This window comes from Musca autumnalis, unplaced genomic scaffold, assembly GCF_047663935.1.
Source record: "Musca autumnalis isolate F117 unplaced genomic scaffold, ASM4766393v1 scaffold_1, whole genome shotgun sequence".
In the NCBI taxonomy this organism is placed as follows: Eukaryota; Metazoa; Arthropoda; class Insecta; order Diptera; family Muscidae; genus Musca; species Musca autumnalis.
The window spans coordinates 155262548-155285614 of NW_027411644.1; the positions used below are offsets into that span (position 1 = coordinate 155262548).

Here is a 23067-nt window from a genome sequence, read left to right on the forward strand (position 1 = left end):
ATGGCTTACCAGCCGAGCTGTTCAAAACCGGAGGCGACACGCTGATTTGTTTGCATCAGCTAGTTAGCACCATCTGGCAGGAAAAATGCGTACCCGACGAATGGAACCTGAACATCCTGTGTCCTGTCCACAAGAAAGGATATAAGACTGTGTGCTCTAATAAGCCTGTTCCCTATTGCTTATAAGATAGTGTCAGGGATATTGTGCTAACGACTAAAGCATACCATAGTCCGTGTTTACACACACGGGAAAGTAAATTCAGTTTTTAGGCAATAGGGGGTAGGAAAGAGTATTGAGGAGCTCTTTCCTCTCCGCTCTCTCCAAAAAACTCAATTTACTTTCCCGAGAAATTTGTGTGTCTAAACACAGACATACCAATTCGGCTTTAGACCTGGCAAATCCACCATTGAACAGATATTTACCCTGCGGCAAATACTGTGGAAGAGATGCAGATCGACACTTACCATTTTTTTGTCAATTATAGGGCAGCCACCGACAGACCCTTACGTTCATAGGTATTCCAAGTCATGTCTGAATTTAGTGTCCACACAAAGCTCATCCAGTTTTGTAAGATTACTCTATCTTATACCCGGTCTTGTGTTAAAATAGGAAAGAACCTCTTCGAACAGTTCGATACCAAAAGAGGTTTCAGACAAAGAGACAGCCTTTCGTGTGATCTTTTCAACATTCTGCTGGAAAAGGTTTAAGAGATGCAAACGTCAAAAGAAATACTTGCTTATGCTGACGATATTTACATCATGGGTCGATCAGTGAATGAAGGCACTGATGTCTTTAAGAAGGTTGAAGGAGAATCTGCAAAAGTGGGTATGGCAGTAAACGGCGAAAAGACAAAGTTGATGCTATCGATGCGTGAGGTAGTTAACGACTTCGTCTACCTCCGTATCGCCATATACACAACAAACAACATCATTTGTGAAATAACAAGAAGAATAGTACTGGCTATCAGATGCTACTTTGGGTTAAGTAAGCAGTTTAAAAATAAAGCCACATATCGGCAAACAAAATTAACTTAACATACTTGGAGTCTAATACCATTTTTTATGAGACATATTTTCTGATCATATAAAATTGTAAATACGTTCGTTAGCTTAAAAACTGAGTGCATAATACTGTTACGAAATCAGGTTTAACTTAACACCATGTTCCTTTCTCGATACGATTTGTACCAAATATGTATAACTCTGGTTCTTTTGCATTACGAGTCTTACAAGGACTTATTAACGTCACTTCATTAACTTTACTTTCACTTTACTAAGCACACAGCTTAACTTTACAAAGCACACAGTTTTACTCTACTTACTTTACCTTTTACTTAGCTGTCTGAATTACAACTCAACTCATCATCATGCTATTATCCCGTATTTATACTCGCTCGCTGAAGCAAGCAAAATGGTAATCGATTCACAAATGCACATACACACATACAAAAGAAAAGAAGAGAACACACCAAAATGTGAATGTGTTCAAACAATGGGTGCCAAGAAGAGAACAGACGAAGTTGTGAATCTACCCAGCAAAAATCCGTTAGTCATTACGTAACCCATTACAAGGTAATGTAAACAAACTTCTATTCGCATTACAAGTAATCTGAAAAGTAATGGGTTACTTGTTAAACAATGTACAAGGCAAACCTACTTACTTTACTCCTCACTAAGAAATGAGAACAGTGGCACAGTGTGTGTGTGTCCGACTATAAATCCTAGGGTTGTGTGTTCAACGCTCACCGTCGGCACGCGATTTTTTGTTAATTAAAAAATAACAGTTCGTGGTGCACATGTGCACTGCACATTTAAGTTCTTAAGCAACGCTTAATATTCGTGTGCGTGGCACAGTGTATAAGGTCTTTGTTCGAAGATGGGTCATATCGGTGCACTCCTTCAGGTACCTCCCCCACAAAAGTTCGAAAATGATCGGAAAAATTGTGCGAACGATAACTCTTAAAGGTAGTAACCGATCTGGTCTATACGTTACACGTCGTGAAATTTCAACCAGACATAGATGAGGTTCCAATATGGAATCAATCGGTCCACACCTTTGGGTACCTCACACACAAAATTTCGGAAAAGTTCAGTTTAGGACCTGCTCTTGAATCGCTTTGATTTTTGTTGTAACAACTTGTATTTGCTGCCCCCATCACGACGGTACATGTTTTTTCAGGGGCAAGTCCATACTTCCTCAGAAAATGGCCCAAAAGCTGTAATAACCCGCTAAGGCACCATGTGTAGTGAATGCAGCGCACGATAACTCTCCAACGAATAAACGAATTCGATCCAAAATTTGGCAGTCGTAATATTTTGTGCAGACTTAAATCATGTTCTATAATGGGCAATATCGGTCCATTCTTTTGGGAACCTCCCCCACAACAGTTCAAGATTTTCGCTAAAGTGGTGTGCACGATAACTCTCGAAGGTCCTATTACGATGGTACAATTTTTTTTTTTTTTGAGTGACAAGTCAACACTTCTTGATAAAATGACTCGAAAGCTGTGAAAACCCCCTACGGCCAGCATGTGTAGTTGCTGTCTAAATCTTGGATCTCGAAATATTGTGTCCAAGTTATGTTCAAAGATGGGACCTATCGGTCCACTGCCATCCACATAAATTTTCAACATTTTTGTTTAAGGTACTGTTCGAGGATTCTTTGGAAATGTTTACCGAAGTTACTCTTAGTGTCCCTGTTTACACCCATAATATGTTTTTCGTGGGTCTAAATTATATGGTGGCCAACTGAAATGACTGGTGGGTGCGATATTTATAGAGGAGAATGACTCCCACTCCTTTAAGTACCTCCCCCGCAAACCTTTTGGGCTTTAATCCAAATCAATATTTTAATCGGCAAGTTCATATGCCCAAAATTCTGAAAACCCCCTAATTATATATGTTTTTTGAAAAAGAAGTGTTTCAATTCACACAGGCTGAGGGTATATCTCTGTCAGTAAATTCGACTGAAACTTTTTTACATGTTTTTTATAAACAATTGGATTATTTAAAATTCTTATTTTATGCCTAGAGGGCTTTCTCAACTGTTGGTGATAACAGTATACTTATTTAATCCAAACCAAATTTCCAATTCCAAAATTATCCACCCAGCAAAAAAAGTCCTCCCAAAATCATGGGTTTTGTAAGGGATTTTTGGTAGCCGTAACTACTCGCAAACCACCTTTTTTCCCCATTATTTTTACAAGGGCATGTCGCACTCAGTTTGTAGTTATTTTATGACCACTAGAATAACTAGTTATTCTGTGGCCACTAGAAGTTGAAAAGTAAGTTAGAGATTTTTAAGTAATGTAGAGATTTTTTTTTTATTTTCATCACACTTCTTACTTTTATTTTACTTTATTTTATTTCGCTCGCTGCGCGAGTTGAACACACGAACCCTCTGATTTCTAGCCAAAGACACTACCTACTATGCCACGCACACGAACATTAAGGGTTGCTTAAGAACTTAAATGTGCAGTGCACACGTGCACCACGAACTGTTATTTTTTAATTAAAAAAAACTCGCGTGCCGACAGTGAGCGTTGAACACACAACCCTAGGGTTTATAGTCGGACACACACTCACTGTGCCACCGTCCTCATTACTTAGTGAGGAGCAAAGTAAGTAGGTTTGCCTTGTAATTTTTTTAAGAAGTATCCCATTACTTTACAGATTACTTGTAATGGGAAAAGAAGCTTGTTTACATTACTTTGTAATGGGTTACGTAGTGACTAATGGATCCGAATTTTTGCTGGGCAGATATAGATGAGGCCATTAAATTTAAGCCCAATCTAGCAAAGAAAAATCCAATTAAGTTTTTTAGTCTTGACATACTCCTTCCAAAAATGCAGAAAAGAATTTGTTTACACATAAAAAGTTTATATATGGCGCTCAATCTTAATCTCATCATAATTTCAACACCCTACAAAGTTCAACTGCTTTCTTTAAAGATCGAAAATCATAGCTAGGTAATTGAACTTGACATTATTTCCATATAATAATAGTGCACCCATATGTTTCCAATCATAATTTTAAATTAAAGATGAGAGAATGCTGTCCATTATTAGTTGCCATAATATCAACAAGTTAATTCAATATTGGCGAATGCTAATTTGTTGTTATATCAGAGCTGCTGATTGATCTCCATTTAGAGATGTAACACCTGTCACAAAATTGAAAACGCCGCCGCATATGTACAAAAATCAGATCACACAAAACTTGAAAAAATGTAATTCAATGGTGTTAAAATGTGCCATATTCGTTACTTTTTGCATCATTATTATGGTAGCAAAAATGTTACCGTCAAAAGTTAATAGACCCCCAAAGTGTCGCCTCGGTTAACCGCAATTAATTGATTCGCCATAAAGCTCTCCATTGTAGCATTGTTGAGAAACATGGATATATCCAATTTAATAGTGAAAAATCCCACCAGTTATTGAAAACGTGAAAAAAAACTAGTGTCGGTAATTTATTTTAGTATATATTAGGAACACAAAGCAGTTGTATGTGACCATTACGGCACATACATTTGCACATTATTACATTGAATACACAAACGTTATTAACAGATAAATACATACTTGCAATGGAATTGCATGACTCTCCAGTGTTTCGTTTATTTTTTCTATGTAATTTTAAAATTTCTTCGTATTTCTTTTGTTGCAGGTTTAACCTCATACGAAGTCCCAAATGGCCATACCAGTTATGGTCCACCATCGAAACCACCATCGTACAGCAGTGCCACACATCAATATCTGCCACCATCGGGCGGCGGCGGTTATGGCGGTGGTCATGTCGCATTCGAAGAGCCATCAAGTAACTATTTGCCAACAGCCTATGGACCAGATGGTACGTACGAAGAAAGACAAACAAATATTAATGCCATGCATATTTAATTTTTCCTCTTTTATGGATTTGTGGTAAAGGGTTGTGGTGATTGGGTCATTGTACTATTGTTGGTTTTGTATATATGTATGTAGAATTTTGTATAGTATTGATTTAACTATAAGTCAAGCGAATTTAAAACAATTAGTGATTTATTATTCATAAATACCGGAAAATAGTTTTTAAATAAATTATTAAGTATGTGAACAAAAAACACATTTATTAAATTGTTTGTAAATACTTTAAGATAAGGAGAACATAATTGATGTATTTAATAGTCAACTACTATCCTAAGAGTTTCAAAATCGAAATACAAATTATAAAATATAATATTTTTACAAATTATTTCCTAAAAAAACTATGTAGTTTTCAAATTGTCATTAATTTATGCATCAATACCAATTTTAATATATATTCTCAGTAAATATTGTAAGTTATGCATATATAAAGGAAATACCATTAACAATGATTTGTTGGCAAATATTTGTGTAAATATGTATTAGATTTATTATGTACATTTCTCATAAAATCCATTTACCGATTATCATCATATTTCCCCATTAAATATAACGACAACATCATAACAATCTTTTTACGTAGTCTTTGTTGTTATTTATGCGAAAAAAAAATTATGTATTTTCCTCCATTTCGTCATAGAAACTGTCATATTCAGTTTCAAACACGAACTGTCGTTTTGAAAATTCAACTACACTTGCGGTCCAAACGTATGTATATCTCTCGTATCCGGCATCGGAAGAAGCAAACTTCCGTTGGTTGCAGTCGTAAACACATTTACCCTGGCTGCAATTGCAATCTTGTCATAACTGTCAACTGTATCATGCCTTTGAGAAATGAAAATCTTTTTACAACACGAAGTGGGAGTAACGAATGAGCCCAATTAAAGGCCTTTTTGTGAAGTAAATGTGTCTGAAATCGCATAATAAATTATAACAGACCATATTACCCAGACAGGTCAAGTTCGAAGATGGGCTATATCGGCCCCCATTTTGGTGTAGCCCCCACCGCCCGACTTCAGGCATTTTCGATGTTTAAGCTACATTTTATGTCAGAATTAGATGTGAATTGGCACTTAGAGCTCAAAGTGGTAAAAAAAGCTCTTCCACTTTTCACCCAAAATTTGTGGACTTTGGTCCATGTTTAGGAGCAGTTTTGGTACGGCCAGATTTCAGGTATTTTGAATATTTTATTGACATTTATGCAGGGTGTAATGTGGCATTAAAAGTTCAAAGTGGCCAAAAAAACTTCTTCCCCGAAAATTGGCGATATAGGCCCACGATTTGGAGTAAGGGTATTCTAATTTCACTTCTCCACCAAAAATTGTGGACAAAAGGTCCTCGAATTGGAGTAGCCAATATATAACGGTATTTCCGATTTCACATGTTTTGAAGTTGTTAAATGAAATTTCTGACCGAATTAATTATAATCTGTCTCTATCTCCAGGAATGCTTCATTAGGTTGTAACGCCAACGCTACTGGAGTTAGTTTAATATGTTTGACAGGACAGCCGAAAAGGTACAGTGCGTCGTGCGGGTATGTTGGATAGACTTTTTACACGGCGTCGTCAATACAGGCCTACAGGAATTGAGGCGGCTGAATCATCCCGGTTTGTCGTACCAGCTGACGTTCTTCGGCTGCAATATATGGGGGATATATTCCGAGGATCGCAGAAAACAGGAAAAGTAGAAGTTAAACAGTTTTAGAGATATCACTCCACATTGGGAAACTCTCTGCTCCACTCTTAGGGACTTCGATTTGTTTTTCTTGAATTAAACGTACGACTAACGTCTGATCTTAGACAAAAGGTAGTCTACTCGAAGTCCTCAGTCAGTATGGAGTGCTTGACAGTATCAGAGGTTTTTGTTAATCGGGTATGGGCATGTTTGCGCTTAGTCCTCGTGCAGCACATTACTGCTTACCATACCCATGCTGATCATCGGCAAATGGATAGCTTTTTCTGACGAATACCAACAAAAGTCATGATTTTCTGCATTGATGCTTGTTTTTATATAACTTTTTGGTCGGACAACTGTATTAATATGCACTGAATCCAGGAACTTAACTTGTTTGGCAGTGGTTACCTTATACCGCGTTTTGAGCTTAGCTTGCTTAAAATTTGTTGCTGGCGGTTCGATATTCTAGCTGCCATTCATCTTTGTTTAGGACTCGTCTTGCCTTACCTACTTACTTAGCTGGCCCATTTATACTACTTACTTTGCTGGCCCATTTCAGAACATTTGTTCCATAAGCCGAAGTTCGGCTGCCGAACTAAGAAAAGATCTCCATTCCTCTCGGTTTGTTGCTTTATTTTCTCAATCTGGGATATGGACTTTTCTGATGACGTATTTCGCTTGTTCGCTCCATTAAAGCATTGGTCTTCCAGTTGCGTGTGACGTCATGCGGGCTGTATTTATACACCTTTGTGATATACCCTAGCCAACGTAATGGTTGTATCACGATACGTTGTTCATACGACATGGATATACACCGCCAACGCAAATTTGGCCTATAGATATTTCGTAGAATTTTTATTTCAAACACAGCAAGCACTGCTTTATCTGCTTGCGCAAGTACCTATGCTTCGGAACAATACGTTAGGGTAGTATCAGTGTATTGTAAAGTGTTAATTTTGTTTGACGAGATGTGGCTTTGTTTTTAAACTGCTTACTTAAACCAAAGTAGCATCTGTTGGCCAATACAATTCTTCTTCGTATTTCACAACTGATGTTGTTTTATGGCTGTACAGAGGTAGACGAAGTCTTTAACTACCTCAAAATTATAGGAACCAACTTCCACAGTTGGTCCGAGTTCTATGAACACATTCCCCGTCGCTACCATCAACTTGGTCTTGTCGCCGTTTACCGCCAGGCCCACTTTAGTAGATTTTTCTTCAACTTTCTTAAAGGTATCAGTTATTTCCCTTACTGATCGTAACACGCATCTTATATCTGGTTATGCTAACTACCATGATTTTTGCCTCTGCAAAGTCTATCAGCCTCATACCATTGTCAGATGTTTCAGTATGGAGATGGAATTTCTCGGCTGTTGGGCCAACAATATTCTCCTTTCCAATTTTTTCATTAAAATCGCCTAGAATAATTTTAACGTCATGGGCAGGACAACGGTCATATGTTTCTTCTAAGCGCTCGTAGAATATATCTTTGGTCTCTTAGTCCTTGTCTTCGGCTGGAGGATGAGCGCAAATAAAGCTAATTTTGAAGAATTTTGCTTTTATCCGCATTGTAGGAAGTATTTCATTCACTGGGGTGAAGCTGAGAGCAGATGTTTTAACCTCCGACCAACTTCACATCCGCAATCAAATTCATGCTTTGTGTCATGCCAGCTAAAATAGAGTGCGCCAACCTCTGTGTGTTGTTGTGACGCCTTTCCCAATCCATCGTATTTCCCGTATGGCGGTAATATTGGCCTTGTATTTTTTAAGAACATCTGCCACTACGTAAACTGCAGTGTTGGGTAACATAGCTCCTAGTTCCACGTACTAGTTCCACAACGTATGATTAACGTCATAAAATCTAACGTGTGATTTTACGTATACGCAGTTTGTTCATACAAATGATGTGGGCCATTGGAATTGCGTGAAGAACTAGATAGTTCCATATAGTTCATTTGGCACAACTCTAGTAAACTGCAATTCTCTACAAAGAGTGCAAACATTCCAGGTGCAGATTCGCAGATCATGGTTATATAAACGTATTCGGGAGTCGTCAACTTAAAAGTGGTTTGCTTTTCTTTTCCTTTGTTTTTTCATAGTATGTTGCTTTTTGGAGGGAGGGGTTACTAGCCCAACGCCCAACCCAAGTTTTTAACATACTTAAGGGGATCGCGTGGCACATGTTAGCTCACTATCTTTAACGGGTGTTAAAGGTAGCTCTACTTGAGAGAAAGACAGACCAAGATAAACACTGGGCTTTGCCATGTTGAAGCCGGTCAGGACCGTTGCTTGGTATCTTTCATCCCCTACGTCTTGCCTTTACACATTTGAAAATACAGGCTGTGAAACATAGAAGAGGTCGCCACAAGTAGTATACCACTACATGTATATAATATATATAACACCGAAGATATGCAGCAAGGGTTACGCCTTAAGCAAGCTATTTCCTTGAGAGCTTTTTTGGTAAACTTGCAGTCCAAAATTCTATTTAATTACCACCCTACAATGTATGTTTCTACATAGTTCCGATGAATATATGGAAAGAACATGTGGTTCGCTTTGCGCACAGAAAGCAAAATGCTAGCCTCATTGTTCTTCCAGAACATTGCCGTTTCCGCAGATATCTGTAGGATCAGGAAATTACTTTTTCATAATATTAAAGCTCAGCAGAAAATTGTATATTCCCTTGTACTATTTTCGAATTTACTTCAAGGGATCCTCATCGCTGTCCCCTTTGTGAGATACTTTACTTAGTTTACTCGAAGCGTTGTTTGTCCCGAAACATATCCTTCTCTGCAGTCATCATCCTCTTCTGAAGGATCAAGAAATCTTTTTCAAAATCCCAAAGATCTGGAGAATTTCATACTTTTATACTCATATTTGAGGCTCTCATGTGGGTTAGGCCGTTGTCGGTCTCTACGGCAGTCTCCTTTGTGGATACTCGCAATGTTTTTTTTGCGTTTTTCCTAAGGGATGCTCATTTTGAACCATCATAAACTGTTGAAGACCTGGTATATAACTTCCCTTCAATTCCTCAGAGTGCTCAATCCCATATTTACCGACATCTGTAAGATATTGTTTCTCACGATCTGACAAATCGACGTGATTGATCGAATATTAATGGCACTGGTATTTGGTTATTTGATCTGTGACCGACGACATTTCTAATCAGGATAGTATGGAGTAGAAGGTTACAAAATCTCTGCAAAAACCTTTTTGCTGTGGTAAAACCTCTCAGTGTAATTTTGAAAGCATTTTCTTAGAATATCAGCAGTTTGCGGCGTCAAGACTCGGAAGAATTATTCCAATCATATTCAAATAACACCAACAATGTCACTCAATCTTCAGAGCACTGCTTCTTATGAGTAGACAGCGGGATTTTATGCAACCCCTATTTTTGGCCCGATTCATGTCAAATTTTGGGGCTGGGTATATTTTTGGCTTCTGATTAAATTGCAAGCGAAACATAGGACATATGCAAAACTATGCAAAATACATACATTTTGCATATGCAAAAAATAATATTTGCATATACAACATTTATGCATTTTACATATTTCCTTATGCAACAAATATTTCAATAATAAGCACAAACATGTTTGTGTGTACAATTTTTCTGTTTAAAATTCTCTTCAGACAAGTCAATAAAATAGAGTAATATATATCCACAGCCATATGTATATGAAGAGGCTGGACCTATACCAAAAAGTTTTAGGTGGAAAGTTTTATACCGCCAAGGAGGACTTAATACCAAATTTCAGCCATTTCGGAAGGATATTGAGGCCACAACCTTCACAATACCGAAAACCGGGAGGTACCGTTCTATGGGGGCTATATCGACACCTCCAAATAATAGTAGGAGAAGCTCTCAAAGTTTGGAAATTTTTTTGAACTTCAGTACTATGCTAAGTCAATATTTGTTTATAACTTCTGTTCGGATTGACCGATCAGTACCAAAATTAGACAGAATTTAAGTTAAAGGACGTTCGACACCTCCAAATAATAGTTTGCTAAATCTGAAAAGCGAGTTTTGCAGGACAAGCTCTAAAAGTATGGAAATTTCTTTTACCTTCAGTACTATGCTAAGTAAATATTTGTTTATAACTTCTGTTCGGATTGTCCGATCATTACCAAAATTTGACAGAATTTAAATTAAAGGACGTTAAATATAAAAATGTAAAGAACTTGAAAACATGCTAAGTCGACTTAGCATACTATTGTTTGGAGGCGTCGATATGAAGACGTGGACCTATACCGACAAATTTCAGTTGGAAAATTTTATAGCCACAACAAAGACTTAATACAAAATTTCAACCATTTCAGTGGGATATTCAGGCCACAACTCCTTGCATGTGGTTTTGCATATGCTCATTTTATGCAAATATGTAAAAATATGCAAGATATGCATTTTTGGGTCTAATTCGTTTTATTTTGTGATAAAACGAGTTTCTGTCTAATCAGATTTTCTCTACGATCATCCTAACCATATATGAATTTGCATAGGATTCCGCTGTCTACTTTTGAGTTAATTCTTCTAATACACCCAACATAGATAGTGCTTTTCAAAACAAAAGGCCTTCAATCTCACAGTTCTCGCCACTTGAATTACTACTACTACATAGTAGCTAACTAACTTACTACCAATGTACTCAAATATTATGACGTACATAACTAGTCATTCGTATGTATGAAAGTGAAAGCATACAAAGACTCTGGTTGACGACTACGTCTGATGTCTACAATGTAGACTACCGGCTTTTAACTACTCAACTCTATGATCGTCTGTCTGTCTGTCTGAGCAATATGCCGCTCACTCACTTGTTGTGTGCTGCCTAATAGTTAATTGTAGAAGTCGGCTTAAATGCTCAACGCGCTTTAGCTTGGTTTTCTTCTGAATGTTCGTTCATCAGTTCAGTGACGTATGGCACCTTCCGTGTGACTGCTGTTGCGTGCTTTGTAAGTTAGATAGATGAAGGGTGTTCAAAGACGCAAGACGAAGATACAATGTGCAGCAGATTTTAACATTTGTCTGTTAATTTCTTTATATACCGTTTTGTGTCTATGGGTGTGTATCATCGTCATGTTAACTGTTCAAGTTGTATAAATTTTAAATTTATACATTTTGTTAGCCATATGTGGTGGCTCAGCCCCATTGAATTTCGGCTAACAGTTTTTTTATTCATTCATTATTGGTTAATCTGCTGCTGACTGTCCGCCCGTTTGTCTGCTTGATTATTATGCAATTTTGTTTGTTTGTGATTTCTTTTTGGAGTTTTTGATCGGACATTTCCTAGTCGATTTTTGTGTTTGTTTTTATTTAGCCCCATTTAAGCGAATTCAAAATTTGTTATTGCTGTCAGCGACATAAGACATGTGTAAACTGATAGTTACATCATAATTTATATTTATGCGCAAACATGCAAAGCATAAAAGACCTTGAAATAGTGTTCAAAAGAATTTTAATAGGTATATGTATGTATGTATGCATATATTTGTGGTTGTTGACAAAGTGGGAAGTTGAGGGAAAAAGATATCAATTTAAAGGTTGGTTTTAGTAAAATTAGATGTTAATTTTTTTAAATGTTCACCTTATAAAAGTTAGAATTTTGATAGAAAACCATTTGATTTTTAAATCGTTCCCACGAATGACTGTCTCAGAAACCTCGATATACATTAATAGGCCAATTAGATATGACCTCATTAGCCGCATTTAGCGCATTATCAGGATAATCCGGCGATAATCTACCAGATTTCCCATACACAAATAAATCCTCGTATTGAGTGGATTTGTTTTAAATCCGGCATAAATCCTCGTATACAACTCTGTTTTTTGCAACATGTTGCTAGAAAATACAAAAAGTTGCAAGCTTTCACAAGAAACAAGGAGGATGCATTGGTGAATTGCTACAATAACAATAATTTAAAATGTCAAAATTTCTAAACAAGGCGAAACAATTAAATTTGCTTTGATATACAAAGTTGATTTTAATCAACCAAGACTAATATTTACGATGTCTAAACGATAAAATAATTCTTTATTTGATAATTAGCATTAGCCACATAATGTGCTAACATTTTCAATATTAAACAATAAATTTATAATTTGCCATATGTTTTTTTGAAACTTCATTCAAATTCTTTTGACGTTTCAACTTCGCCTAGATGGGCTGATGCATCTACCTTGGTATTTGTGCTATGAATAAAAATCAGCTGACTGCCATTTAAATCCTCCAAAGGTATATCTAATTGCAATGAGATTTGTACTGGATTTATTAAATCCAGTTGAGGATTTATGGCTAATCTAAATGAGCTATAATGTTATCCACAATAATCATAGCAATTTTCGCAGGAATGTAAAACTCAGATATGATTTAAAACACATTCGTTCTTATTGGGAAATCACAGCACAGTGGTCCCACTTGTATGGGAAGATATCGAATCGCCGGATCGATCTGATCTTTTCAGGAAACGCTTAAAATAAATTAAATTAAAATCATTAAAATGGGTCTAGTTTTTTCTATAGCTCCCCATATAACTGTACCACCGGATTTCAGGTATTTTGAAGCTTTTATCTATATTTAAACGCTTAAAATAAGTAAAAACTACTTTAGCGAAAAAATCATAAATATGGGTCTATTTTTTCCTATTTCCGATTTCAGGTTTTTTTAAGCTTTTATCTATATTTTCAGCCTGAATTGACTGTAATTTGGTATTCGGGGTTCTCATTGATCGGGGAACTTTCCAACCAAAAAGGGTGGACACTGGTCCAGGTTTTGGTAGAGCCCCCCATATAACGGTACAGTCACATTTCAGGTTCTTTAAAGTTTTTATCTACATTTTCGACCTAAATCGGCTGTAATTTGGTTATGAGGTTTTCAGTGGTGCAAAAACGTCTACACCTGATGATGTGACCAGTAAAGGAAACTAATTATTCCGTATGCGGTCCGAATATTTCATGGTGGGGGTATAATAATGTTCGGTCCTGCCGAACTTAAGATTTTTACTTGTTTTTCAATTTGTATGGATCATCATATATCAAAAATATACAAGTGTTATTGTAAAATAAAAAATATCTAAATAAAAGAAAAATATCTAAATCTGAAATATACAAGTAAAAAAGTGTCAGTCGGCTTTGCCGACAGAGATATACCCTTAGCCTATTGAATTGAGTTGAAACTTTCATCTACCGACAGATCGAATTTTATTGGGGTCTTTTCAGAATTTTGTGGCCCTTTTTGGATATTTCAACTTGCCGACAATAATGTGGATTAGGGTTAAAGTTCAAAAGTGTTGAGGAAGATGTACTTAAAGAATGGTCCATTATGGAAGTGGATCTTCCTTTGAGAGTCATAGATATCGAGCCCACTAGTCATTTCAATGGGTCATCATATAACTTTTGCAACAGCATGGACTTGCCCACGGAAAACATGATATGGCTCTACAGACCCTAAAGTTAGAAGTTACATTGAATTTGGACAAAATATGAGGAGTTCCAAAGTTTGGACCAAATTGGTTACCTTCAAGAGATATTATCGTGCATACCATTTTAGTAAAATGAATTAGTGAAATTTGGACCGAATTGGTTAATCAGTTCGAGACTTGTCGTGCTCTCCAACCATTACATATGGTGCCATAGGGGGTTTTTTACAGCTTTCGGGCTGTTTTTTCAAGAAGTATTGACTTGCCACTGAAAAAAACTTTTACCGTCGTAACTGTGGCAGCGAATGCAAGTTGCTTCAACAGAAATCAAAGTGATTCGACAGCAGGTCTTAAAGTGAACTCCAACTAGGGGTTTCTCTTGCAATTTTCAGGCTATTTTCTCAGGAAGTATGAACTTGCCCCTGATGAAATTTGTACCGTCGCATGGGGGGCAGTGAATACAAGTTGTTACAACAAAAGTTGAAGCAATTCGAGTTCAGGGCCTAAACAAACTTTTCCGAAATTTTGTGTGGGAGGTACCCGAAGGAGTGGACCGTTTGGGTCCATATTGGAACCTCATCTAAGTCTAGCAGAGATGTGCAAAGTATGCACGAAATCGGGTACTCCCTTCAAGAGTTATCGTGTGGCGGAGGTACCGGATGCTGTAGACCGATATTACCCATCTTCAAACATAATCTAAGTTTGAATAAAATATTACGAAAGCCAAATTTTTGGACGAGTTATCGTTCGAGAGTTATCGTGCGCACCAGCCAGCCAGACAGGCAGACGGGCGGGCATGGCTAAATAGACTCCAAACTGTCTGAAACACATTTCGTCCAAACATACTTGGGGTCTAAAACCATTATTTCGATGAGGCACATTTTACCCGTATGAGAGTGTATATACCCTCGAATGCTGAGGGTATAAAAAAACCAAAACAACAAATTGAATTCCAAAACAAAACAACACAACAATACAGCATATTCACTAAAACGACCAGATGCATCGTTAAAATTGTTGACCATGATTTTTGTAATTATATGCCGCTGGAACTACTTTTTTTTGTAAAATTGACACTATTTTGAAGAATTTCCAAAAAAAAACTTGAGAGTGGCCTATAATGGTCTAGTTAATAAAACTCAACTTCAATTGTGAGGACTGCAAAAATAATCCACAAAAAAGTGTTGACAAAAATGTAATTTCCAGCATATTTGATGCAAATAATGTGCACACATGTTTATGTAGAAGTAATTAAAATAAATTTTAAGTAAAACTTCCATTTCGAAAAAAAAAATATTTTATCGTTTAAATTTTCAGTTATTTGCTGTGCAAGAAGTCAGTAACTAACTTTTTAATCATTAAGATATCGGTACCCAAGTAAGATCTTGCGTGAGTTTTGAGGAATTTCTTACCATTGCGATTCACCATTATATGGGCACAATTAACGACCGTGGGAGTAGTTCTTAATTGACTTTATTTAGCCCAACGCAGTTTTTGATATTACTGTCTTGCCTGTTAATATTGCTATTTTACTGTCCGCAAGGACGTAAATAATAAGGAAAGGTATAATTACGCCTTTAAAAAACCAGTTTGAACAATACCTATGGACTTTGTTTGCTCTTTCCTAAATATAGAAACTCCATTTAAGTGTTCCATCCAGGATTACCTCAAGGGTTACGATCCCAATAATTAGCTATTTTTGGCAGAAGACTATCAGAGATTGGATCGCATGTACACCCATGTACATACAATAAATGCTCGGTTGTCTCTGTTTCTTTTTTTTTCAACTTAGGTAGTAGGTTGAGGGTATGGCTATAGGCATCTATTTCTTTTCCAGTTTCCACCTTTTAACCATCGGTTTAAATCTCTATACCGTCCAGAGATAGGGAGATGGGGGCCAAGGCCTGCCTGCATGGTATTTGTATATTTATTAGTTATATTCGCCTAGCGATCGCAGGGTAACCGTATTCGAAGCTGCACTATTTATTTTGTTGTGTTTTCTTGAATGTCAATTCCTGTAGTACATGTTTCCGATCTATATCTGAAAGGAATAATACGATGTGCAAAGTTTGGACCAAATCGATTGCTCCCTTCGAGAGTTATCATTCACACCATTTTGAACTTTTGTGGGAGAAGTATCCGAAGGAGTGGACCGATATGGCCCATCTCCAAACTTAAACTAAGTTTGGACAAAATATTACGATACACAAAATTTGGATCGAATCGGTTGATCCGTTCGAGAGTTATCGTGCGCACCAGCCAGCCAGACAGACGGGCAGACCGACGGACGGACGGACATGGCTAAATCGGCTCCAAATTGTCTGAAACGAATTTCATCCAAACATACTTTGGGTCTAAAACCGTTATTTCGATGAGGCACATTTTTGTTCGTATCAATGTGTATATTAGGGATATAACTTTTTGCACTTTTTTGCAAATATCAAAAATACCACCACATAGCCGTGTAGAGCATGAAAAACTATTATGAAATACGGTGTCAATTTTTCTCTACCGCGAAAAAAGTTTCCGCACCAAATGCATTGAAGTTCTATAATGCATTTTTTATACCCTCCACCATAGGATGGGGGTATATTAAGTTTGTCACTACGTTTGTAACTACTCGAAATAATCATTGTAGACCCCACAAAGTATATATATTCTTAATCAGTGTGCAATTCTACATTCTACATTCTGTCCGTCTGTCTGTCTGTCCGTCTGTCCGTCTGTCCGTCTGTGGAAATCACTCTAGCGTCCGAACGGATTGACGTAGGTTGATGAAATTTTGGGAAAATATGTTATATTTACGTAGGACTTTTGGTATTGAAAGCGGGCTATGTAGGTCCATGCTTTCGTATAGCCCCCATACAAAATGACGCGTGACACGTCGTCGTTTTAAGGAATTTTTAAGATATTTGGCCCATTTTACCACCGAATCACAAGCAAAGTCAACAAAAACAGCCTGTAACTTTCGCGAATTCGTTGCAAATGACCCCATATTCTCTTGTCCGATAGGTTAAAAAAATATAAACATAAAATTCACGAATTTATAAAGAAAAACCAAAAATTGCAATAGTGTCAAAAAATCCTAATATGGTCCGAAATGGCGCGATTTGAGAACAAATTGGTCCAGAATGCTTTGATAATGATTTTAAATTAGATTACAAAAAAATAAAAAAATTTAATTAAAAGCAAATATGTTGTCATAACAGCTAACAGCTTTTTTCGCGATAGATAAAAATTGACACCGTGTTTCATAATAGTTTTCCATTCTCTACACGGCTATGTGGTGGTATTTTTTTGGTTATAGCCCTAGTGTATATACCCTTTCTAGCCTAAAATCAAACCACAAAATTGCGAAATGTTTTCCATTGTATCGATTACAGACACTCTTCTGACTAACATTTTGTTTTTACTTTGTAGTTGTTGTAAATATTCTCTCAGCAATTCACTATCCAATGCAAGAAACTTTGCTGCATCAGAAGGAAAATTGTTGCAAAATATCTAACTTCATATTTGTTTAACTGTTAAATAAATTCGTAATAAAACTAAACAAAGTTGATTTTTAATTAATATGTGAGGGTGTATATTAATCGAAAAAAATTGTTTGGGGCCTGGAGGTACATAGTTATATAGCAATAAATTTTCAAAAATGATTATCTTTCTTGTGTTTTTTAGTGTAATATACTTTTGTTAAGTGGACCGTAACTACAAATGTTCTCTAATGTCCAGTCCAATTCTCCTTCGAGAAATTAAATTTGACTTGCTAGATTTCGAATAATCAACTTTTAGCTGCAACTAGCCGCAAATTTTGCTGATATATGCATGGAAAATGTAGCTTAAATCCTCAAAATACCAAAAATACACAGTCATATGAAGGCTATTTGAATTATTACCCCTTTAGAAGTATTATATAAAGTTCATGCATAATAGACTACATAGTCCAAATCCGCCATTGGTTAAGTGATCAAATGATATGATTCTTCCCTGTTGCGTGCCTTGACCAACTTTGTCTCTTAGGGTAACCTTAGTCATCTAGTCCTCAGTATATATTTTATCCAGTCTCTAATGGCCCGGATCTTTTTTATGTTTCTAATTCGCCGTTCTGTTGTGCTTGGATCAGTGGAATGTGTAAATCAAGGTTCTTAATATCAAAAGCGTTTGTAGCGAGGAATGCACTAAAAATATTAAAACAACAAAATATTATTGGCAAAATTCAAAATAAGGAATGGTACAAGCATACTTTTGTTTCAACTGAAATACTTTTTTATTACTTTCTCAAAACAAAGTATATTTGACAGCAAGATATGGTATTAGCTAGGCTTACGGGCTTAACTGAAAATGTGAATCATTTGAGTTATATATTAGGGTTATAACTTTTTTGTACATTGTTACTCTAACTAAAGAGAAATAAAATGTACGTATCAGACCATCGGTTTTCAGCGGATTAAACTGTATTATATTTAAAGTTGTGAAGATTAATTTTGAGGCCCTATGCTTCTCAAGGAGTTAAACGGAAAAAAAGAAGAAGATTAATTTGCGGTTGAAAATATTGCTGCAAATACGATTATTGTTTATCCGGCTCGAAGGACCAAATGTTTAGTCCGCACTATAGGGACTTGGGGGGAACAAGTGTATCAAAGGCTCTCCCAATAGAGCCAGTACACCCAATGCGTACGAGTGGCCGTCAATAACAATAAAAAGAAAGAAGTTAATAAAACACAATAGTTTCATGAGTAAAAAGTTTGGCTCAATTGCCGGTGTTTATTTAATGGTAAACGATATTGTAGAAGAAAATAAACGAAATATAATACGAAATATTTAGAAGAAAATATTTATTATTTTTGTTTTTATTTTATTATTCCCGTATGTCTGTCCACGATTTGGACTTTGACCGATTGACAAAAAAGAGGGAATCTATGACGTTGTAAAACGAGATGGCCACAAACAAACAAACGAACACTTGTTTTTATTTATTTCAATGCTCACTTTGCACTATACGTACCAATAAAATAGTGAGATCCAAGGGGGTAGTGGACTGTATTTCAGTAGGATGATTGCTTCCAATTCCAATCCGGCTCGAAGGACCAAATGTTTATCCGGCTCGAAGGACCAAATGTTTAGTCCGCACTATAGGGACTTGGGGGGGGGGGAAAGTGTATCAAAGGCTCTCCCAATAGAGCCAGTACACCCAATGCGTACGGGTGGCCGTCAATAACAATGAAAAGAAAGAAGTAAATAAAACACGATAGTTTTATGAGTAAAAAGTTTGGCTCAATTGCCGGTGTTTATTTAATGGTAAACGATATTACCTTTTCTAATTAATGCACAACGATATGTACAATGCTTACGATAAAGCGCGGTTGTTGCTTGCAAGTCAAGCTGTCGATCGATTCTCTGTTTTGTTTATGTTGACACCTGCATAGATGCTTCAAGAGGGCGGTTGTTAAATCAATATTCGTTGAAATCTCTCATACTATTACAGGGGTGTAATAAATGGGCATGAGGAGATTTCAACGAATACACCTATACAATTCATAGGGCCAATTTAAATTATATGATCAATTCTAACTTAAACAATTATATTAATTATATTTAAGGACTAAATTTGACATACATGATATAATTAAATGAAGTGGGCTTATATTTAGTATATCTTCATTCCTTATCTAACAATTATTTTTAATTTTATTTTTTTATTTTGTCAAAATGAAGTTATATTCATATAATATTTTTGTATATACATATATTATTTCATATTTTTTATGTTATTGGTATAAAAAATATCCCTGTATTCTTTCTATTCTTTCTATTGGAACATCTTTTATGATGATTTCCCGTGAATTTGTTTGAATATCACAACCATATGTACATACATAAATAGCTGAATTGCAATAAGCATTTAAAACATATATCTTAGAATAGAAAATTATAAAAATATTTACATGAAAGTATGTCCAGAAGATATGGCTTGCTCTATGTAAATAACCAACTATAAATATATATTTTGAATTGAAAATAAAACTATAACACAACACTAACATAGACATATGAACACTAACACATCATATGTATCCATATTGTACCATTTAAAATACACAATATGAAATATTGAAGAATCTCAACCATAGGATGGACGATATGATTTTTGTACAAAATTTAAAAATATATAAATATGTTATAATTTATTTAGTTTGATGCAACATTTGCTGTTATAATTGTCATCGATATTAAAAATATATTAAACAACAAGACCAGTGTAGGAATTCTGTAACTTTTATCGAAAAATTTCTTTTGTTTTTGTAACAACTACAAAACAAACAAATGAAATTGTTGTAAAATAAACAATGAGTAAAGTTGTTAAAAAGTTACTGAATTGGGGGGCAGGAAGGCCAATACAATTTTTGCTAGACAACATCCTATGATGTATAAAAGCTTCGGTGTCACTTAAATGTGAAAAGAGTTAAACATATACATGATTTATATATCCAGTGATTCGATTTGATTAGATTGGAAGTGATACTTCTTTACTCCATTTGATTTCTTTTAGGGGAAAATAATATCTATTGATGCAAATTAAGGAGGCAAATTAATAAGGAGACTTACCTCATATCTAATTTGGTGAAAAATACATACATGTATATGAAGGGATATATCTATATCTCATACTTTGATAACTTTATATTCAAAACAGAATGGTTTTTTCCATAGCCCCAACTACTGACAGATTTCCAAACGCACCGATTTTCCACTTTAATTCTCCAATTTTGGATACAATGTTTTGTGATATTATATTCAACTTGGTCTTGCGGCCTTATTTCCTTGGAGCGTATACTCATTGTAGCTCGATACCTTTTACAATATTACTTTAGGTCAGCTGGTATAGAATATTAGGGAAACATGAACAGTACATGTTGAATTTTCATTAATTTCAACTGAATTGTAATGACTGAACAGAAATATTATTGACTGTGGCCTCTTCTTTTTGTGCCTCTCCCTTTGCAGGTCTGTAATCGTAGTTTGACTTATAATGGGCTCTTATACTTATTTAGTTGTTCACGTACTCAGCAATGCTAGTAAAATACACCCTACATACCATTCTTTGTACATACAACTCATCTAACAAATTAACAAAAATAACATTAACACCATAATATTAAACATTTAAACAAATCGTTTAATGATATGTCTGAGACTTTTTTCTTTTCAAAACTTTTTCTATGCATTACCACCAACAACTACAACAACATTATGCCACACGTATACACAACACACATCTACATTTACACTACACTTCCTATTTCCAACGAACGAGCAGCAAGCCACCATCATAACCATTATGTGGCAGCTCCCCCTACAGGTCAAGAATTCAATATCTATGGACGTCATCAAAAGCTAAGCGACGAAGAAGCCCGCAAAGCTGCTGTTCAGTTGCAAGAAATATTGAATATGTTGCCTGATGGGAAGACAGAATACACAGCCTCCAAGACAGTGGCTTTGGATACTTCAAACTTCAACAACGGTTATGGAGGTTATGGTCACACAGGTTCCGGAGATCAAGTTGATTTTAATTCCCTTGGCTTGCCCACCAACTTGGGTCAATTGGAGTCGCTGTCTCATACCGAGTCTATTACCGCGGCATATGCTGCTGATATTTATCATCAAATGACCAAACACCAAAAACTTAGTCCGGAAGAAAAGTATCTACAAAAACATCCTCAGGAAGGTTATGATTATAAGCCAGCAAATAATGACAATTCTGGAGGCTACAGCTACAATGCTCCAACGGGAAGTGGAAACTCGCCAAATGATGCTTTGAAAGATTTAACGCCCATTATCGCAGCTTTAGAAGTGGCCAAACGTCAAAATCCAACTCAAGCCACGGTTTCATATGCCGTGGAAAAGAATGTCCACAAGGTACCACCTCTAAACAAGGGATCACCGTTCATACCTCCGGCTGTAAAGAAAACCAAATACGTTTATTATCCTCCTACACCATCCAGATATCAGGAATTTCACACCAGTGAATATAATAAACCCGCATACAATGGTCCCTATAAAGTTAGGAGACACATTCCAGATACTCAAATGATGACACGTCGTAAACGTAAGGCCCCTTTATTCAGGACGCATGATTATGGAAACCAGGAACATTTAATTTACAATCCCATAATGGGAGAATTTTAAATGCAGAAATCCTGAGAAGGATAAAGAAACCATTTGTATTGTAGTGCCTAGTCTAAGTCATTAAGTTGTACCTTTTTTTAGATTCCTGTGTTGTTTTAATTTGCATTTATTTAATTATTGTTAATTTATTATTTCAATCATGTTATACAAAAACACATATATCGATAATTATCATTTATGCATTCATCAAATTTATTTATTAAAACAAAAATTATTTATTAATTAAACTTTAACACAATACAATTCGAAAGAAAGAAATACACAAACACATACAAACGTCTTTTGTCAATGGAGTATTTTATTTATGCAATTTGTTTATTTAGTTTGCTTTTAGCACCACAGAAATTATTTATGATCACCAGTTTTTTCTTAAAATTTGCTTGTTGCACAATGTTCATTTCTTTTCTTTTTTAATTGGTACCCTTTGCACATATAGCTTTTGGTTTGTATCCCCAATGCTTTTTTGTTAATTTTATTTCACTTTATTCCTCAACTCTCAAAATCAAACTAAGAAAATATATAAGTCTGTAGAACATAGATGCAGCCTTGAGACACCCATAGCAAATTATGAATTTCAATATCATACGGACAGGGAATGGTGGTTTTTGCATAGGGGAAATGGGAAGAAAATTCGATAAGTGTACGTAAAAGAAGTATGTTTTTAACTGAAATGATATGATAATATATGATATATTATAATATATTATAATTTCTTCTCATTTCAACTCCAATAACAATTATTATTATTATAATAATAATTGTTCCACAAACATCCCATACGGGGCAAGGGAGACTTCTCTCAATGAGTGCACCTCGATTCATATTAGCTAAATGATATGGGACCTACTGTTTATCGCCGAGTCCGAACGGCGTGTCTTAAAACACCACTTT

The 23067-nt window shown here is 35.8% G+C and overlaps 1 protein-coding gene across 2 annotated transcripts in view; it reads left to right on the forward strand.

Annotated features, from left to right (window-relative positions):
• LOC141390906 (uncharacterized) overlaps nt 1-22456 on the forward strand; it is a 55837-nt gene extending 33381 nt beyond the window's left edge. For both annotated transcript variants that reach the window (XM_073963840.1, XM_073963839.1), the window contains exons 4-5: nt 4665-4847; nt 21308-22456. In XM_073963840.1, the coding sequence (XP_073819941.1) occupies nt 4665-4847; nt 21308-22176 (1052 nt within the window). In that variant the 3' untranslated portion in view covers nt 22177-22456. The remainder of the gene's footprint in view (nt 1-4664; nt 4848-21307) is intronic.
• Nucleotides 22457-23067: the final 611 nt, after the last annotated feature.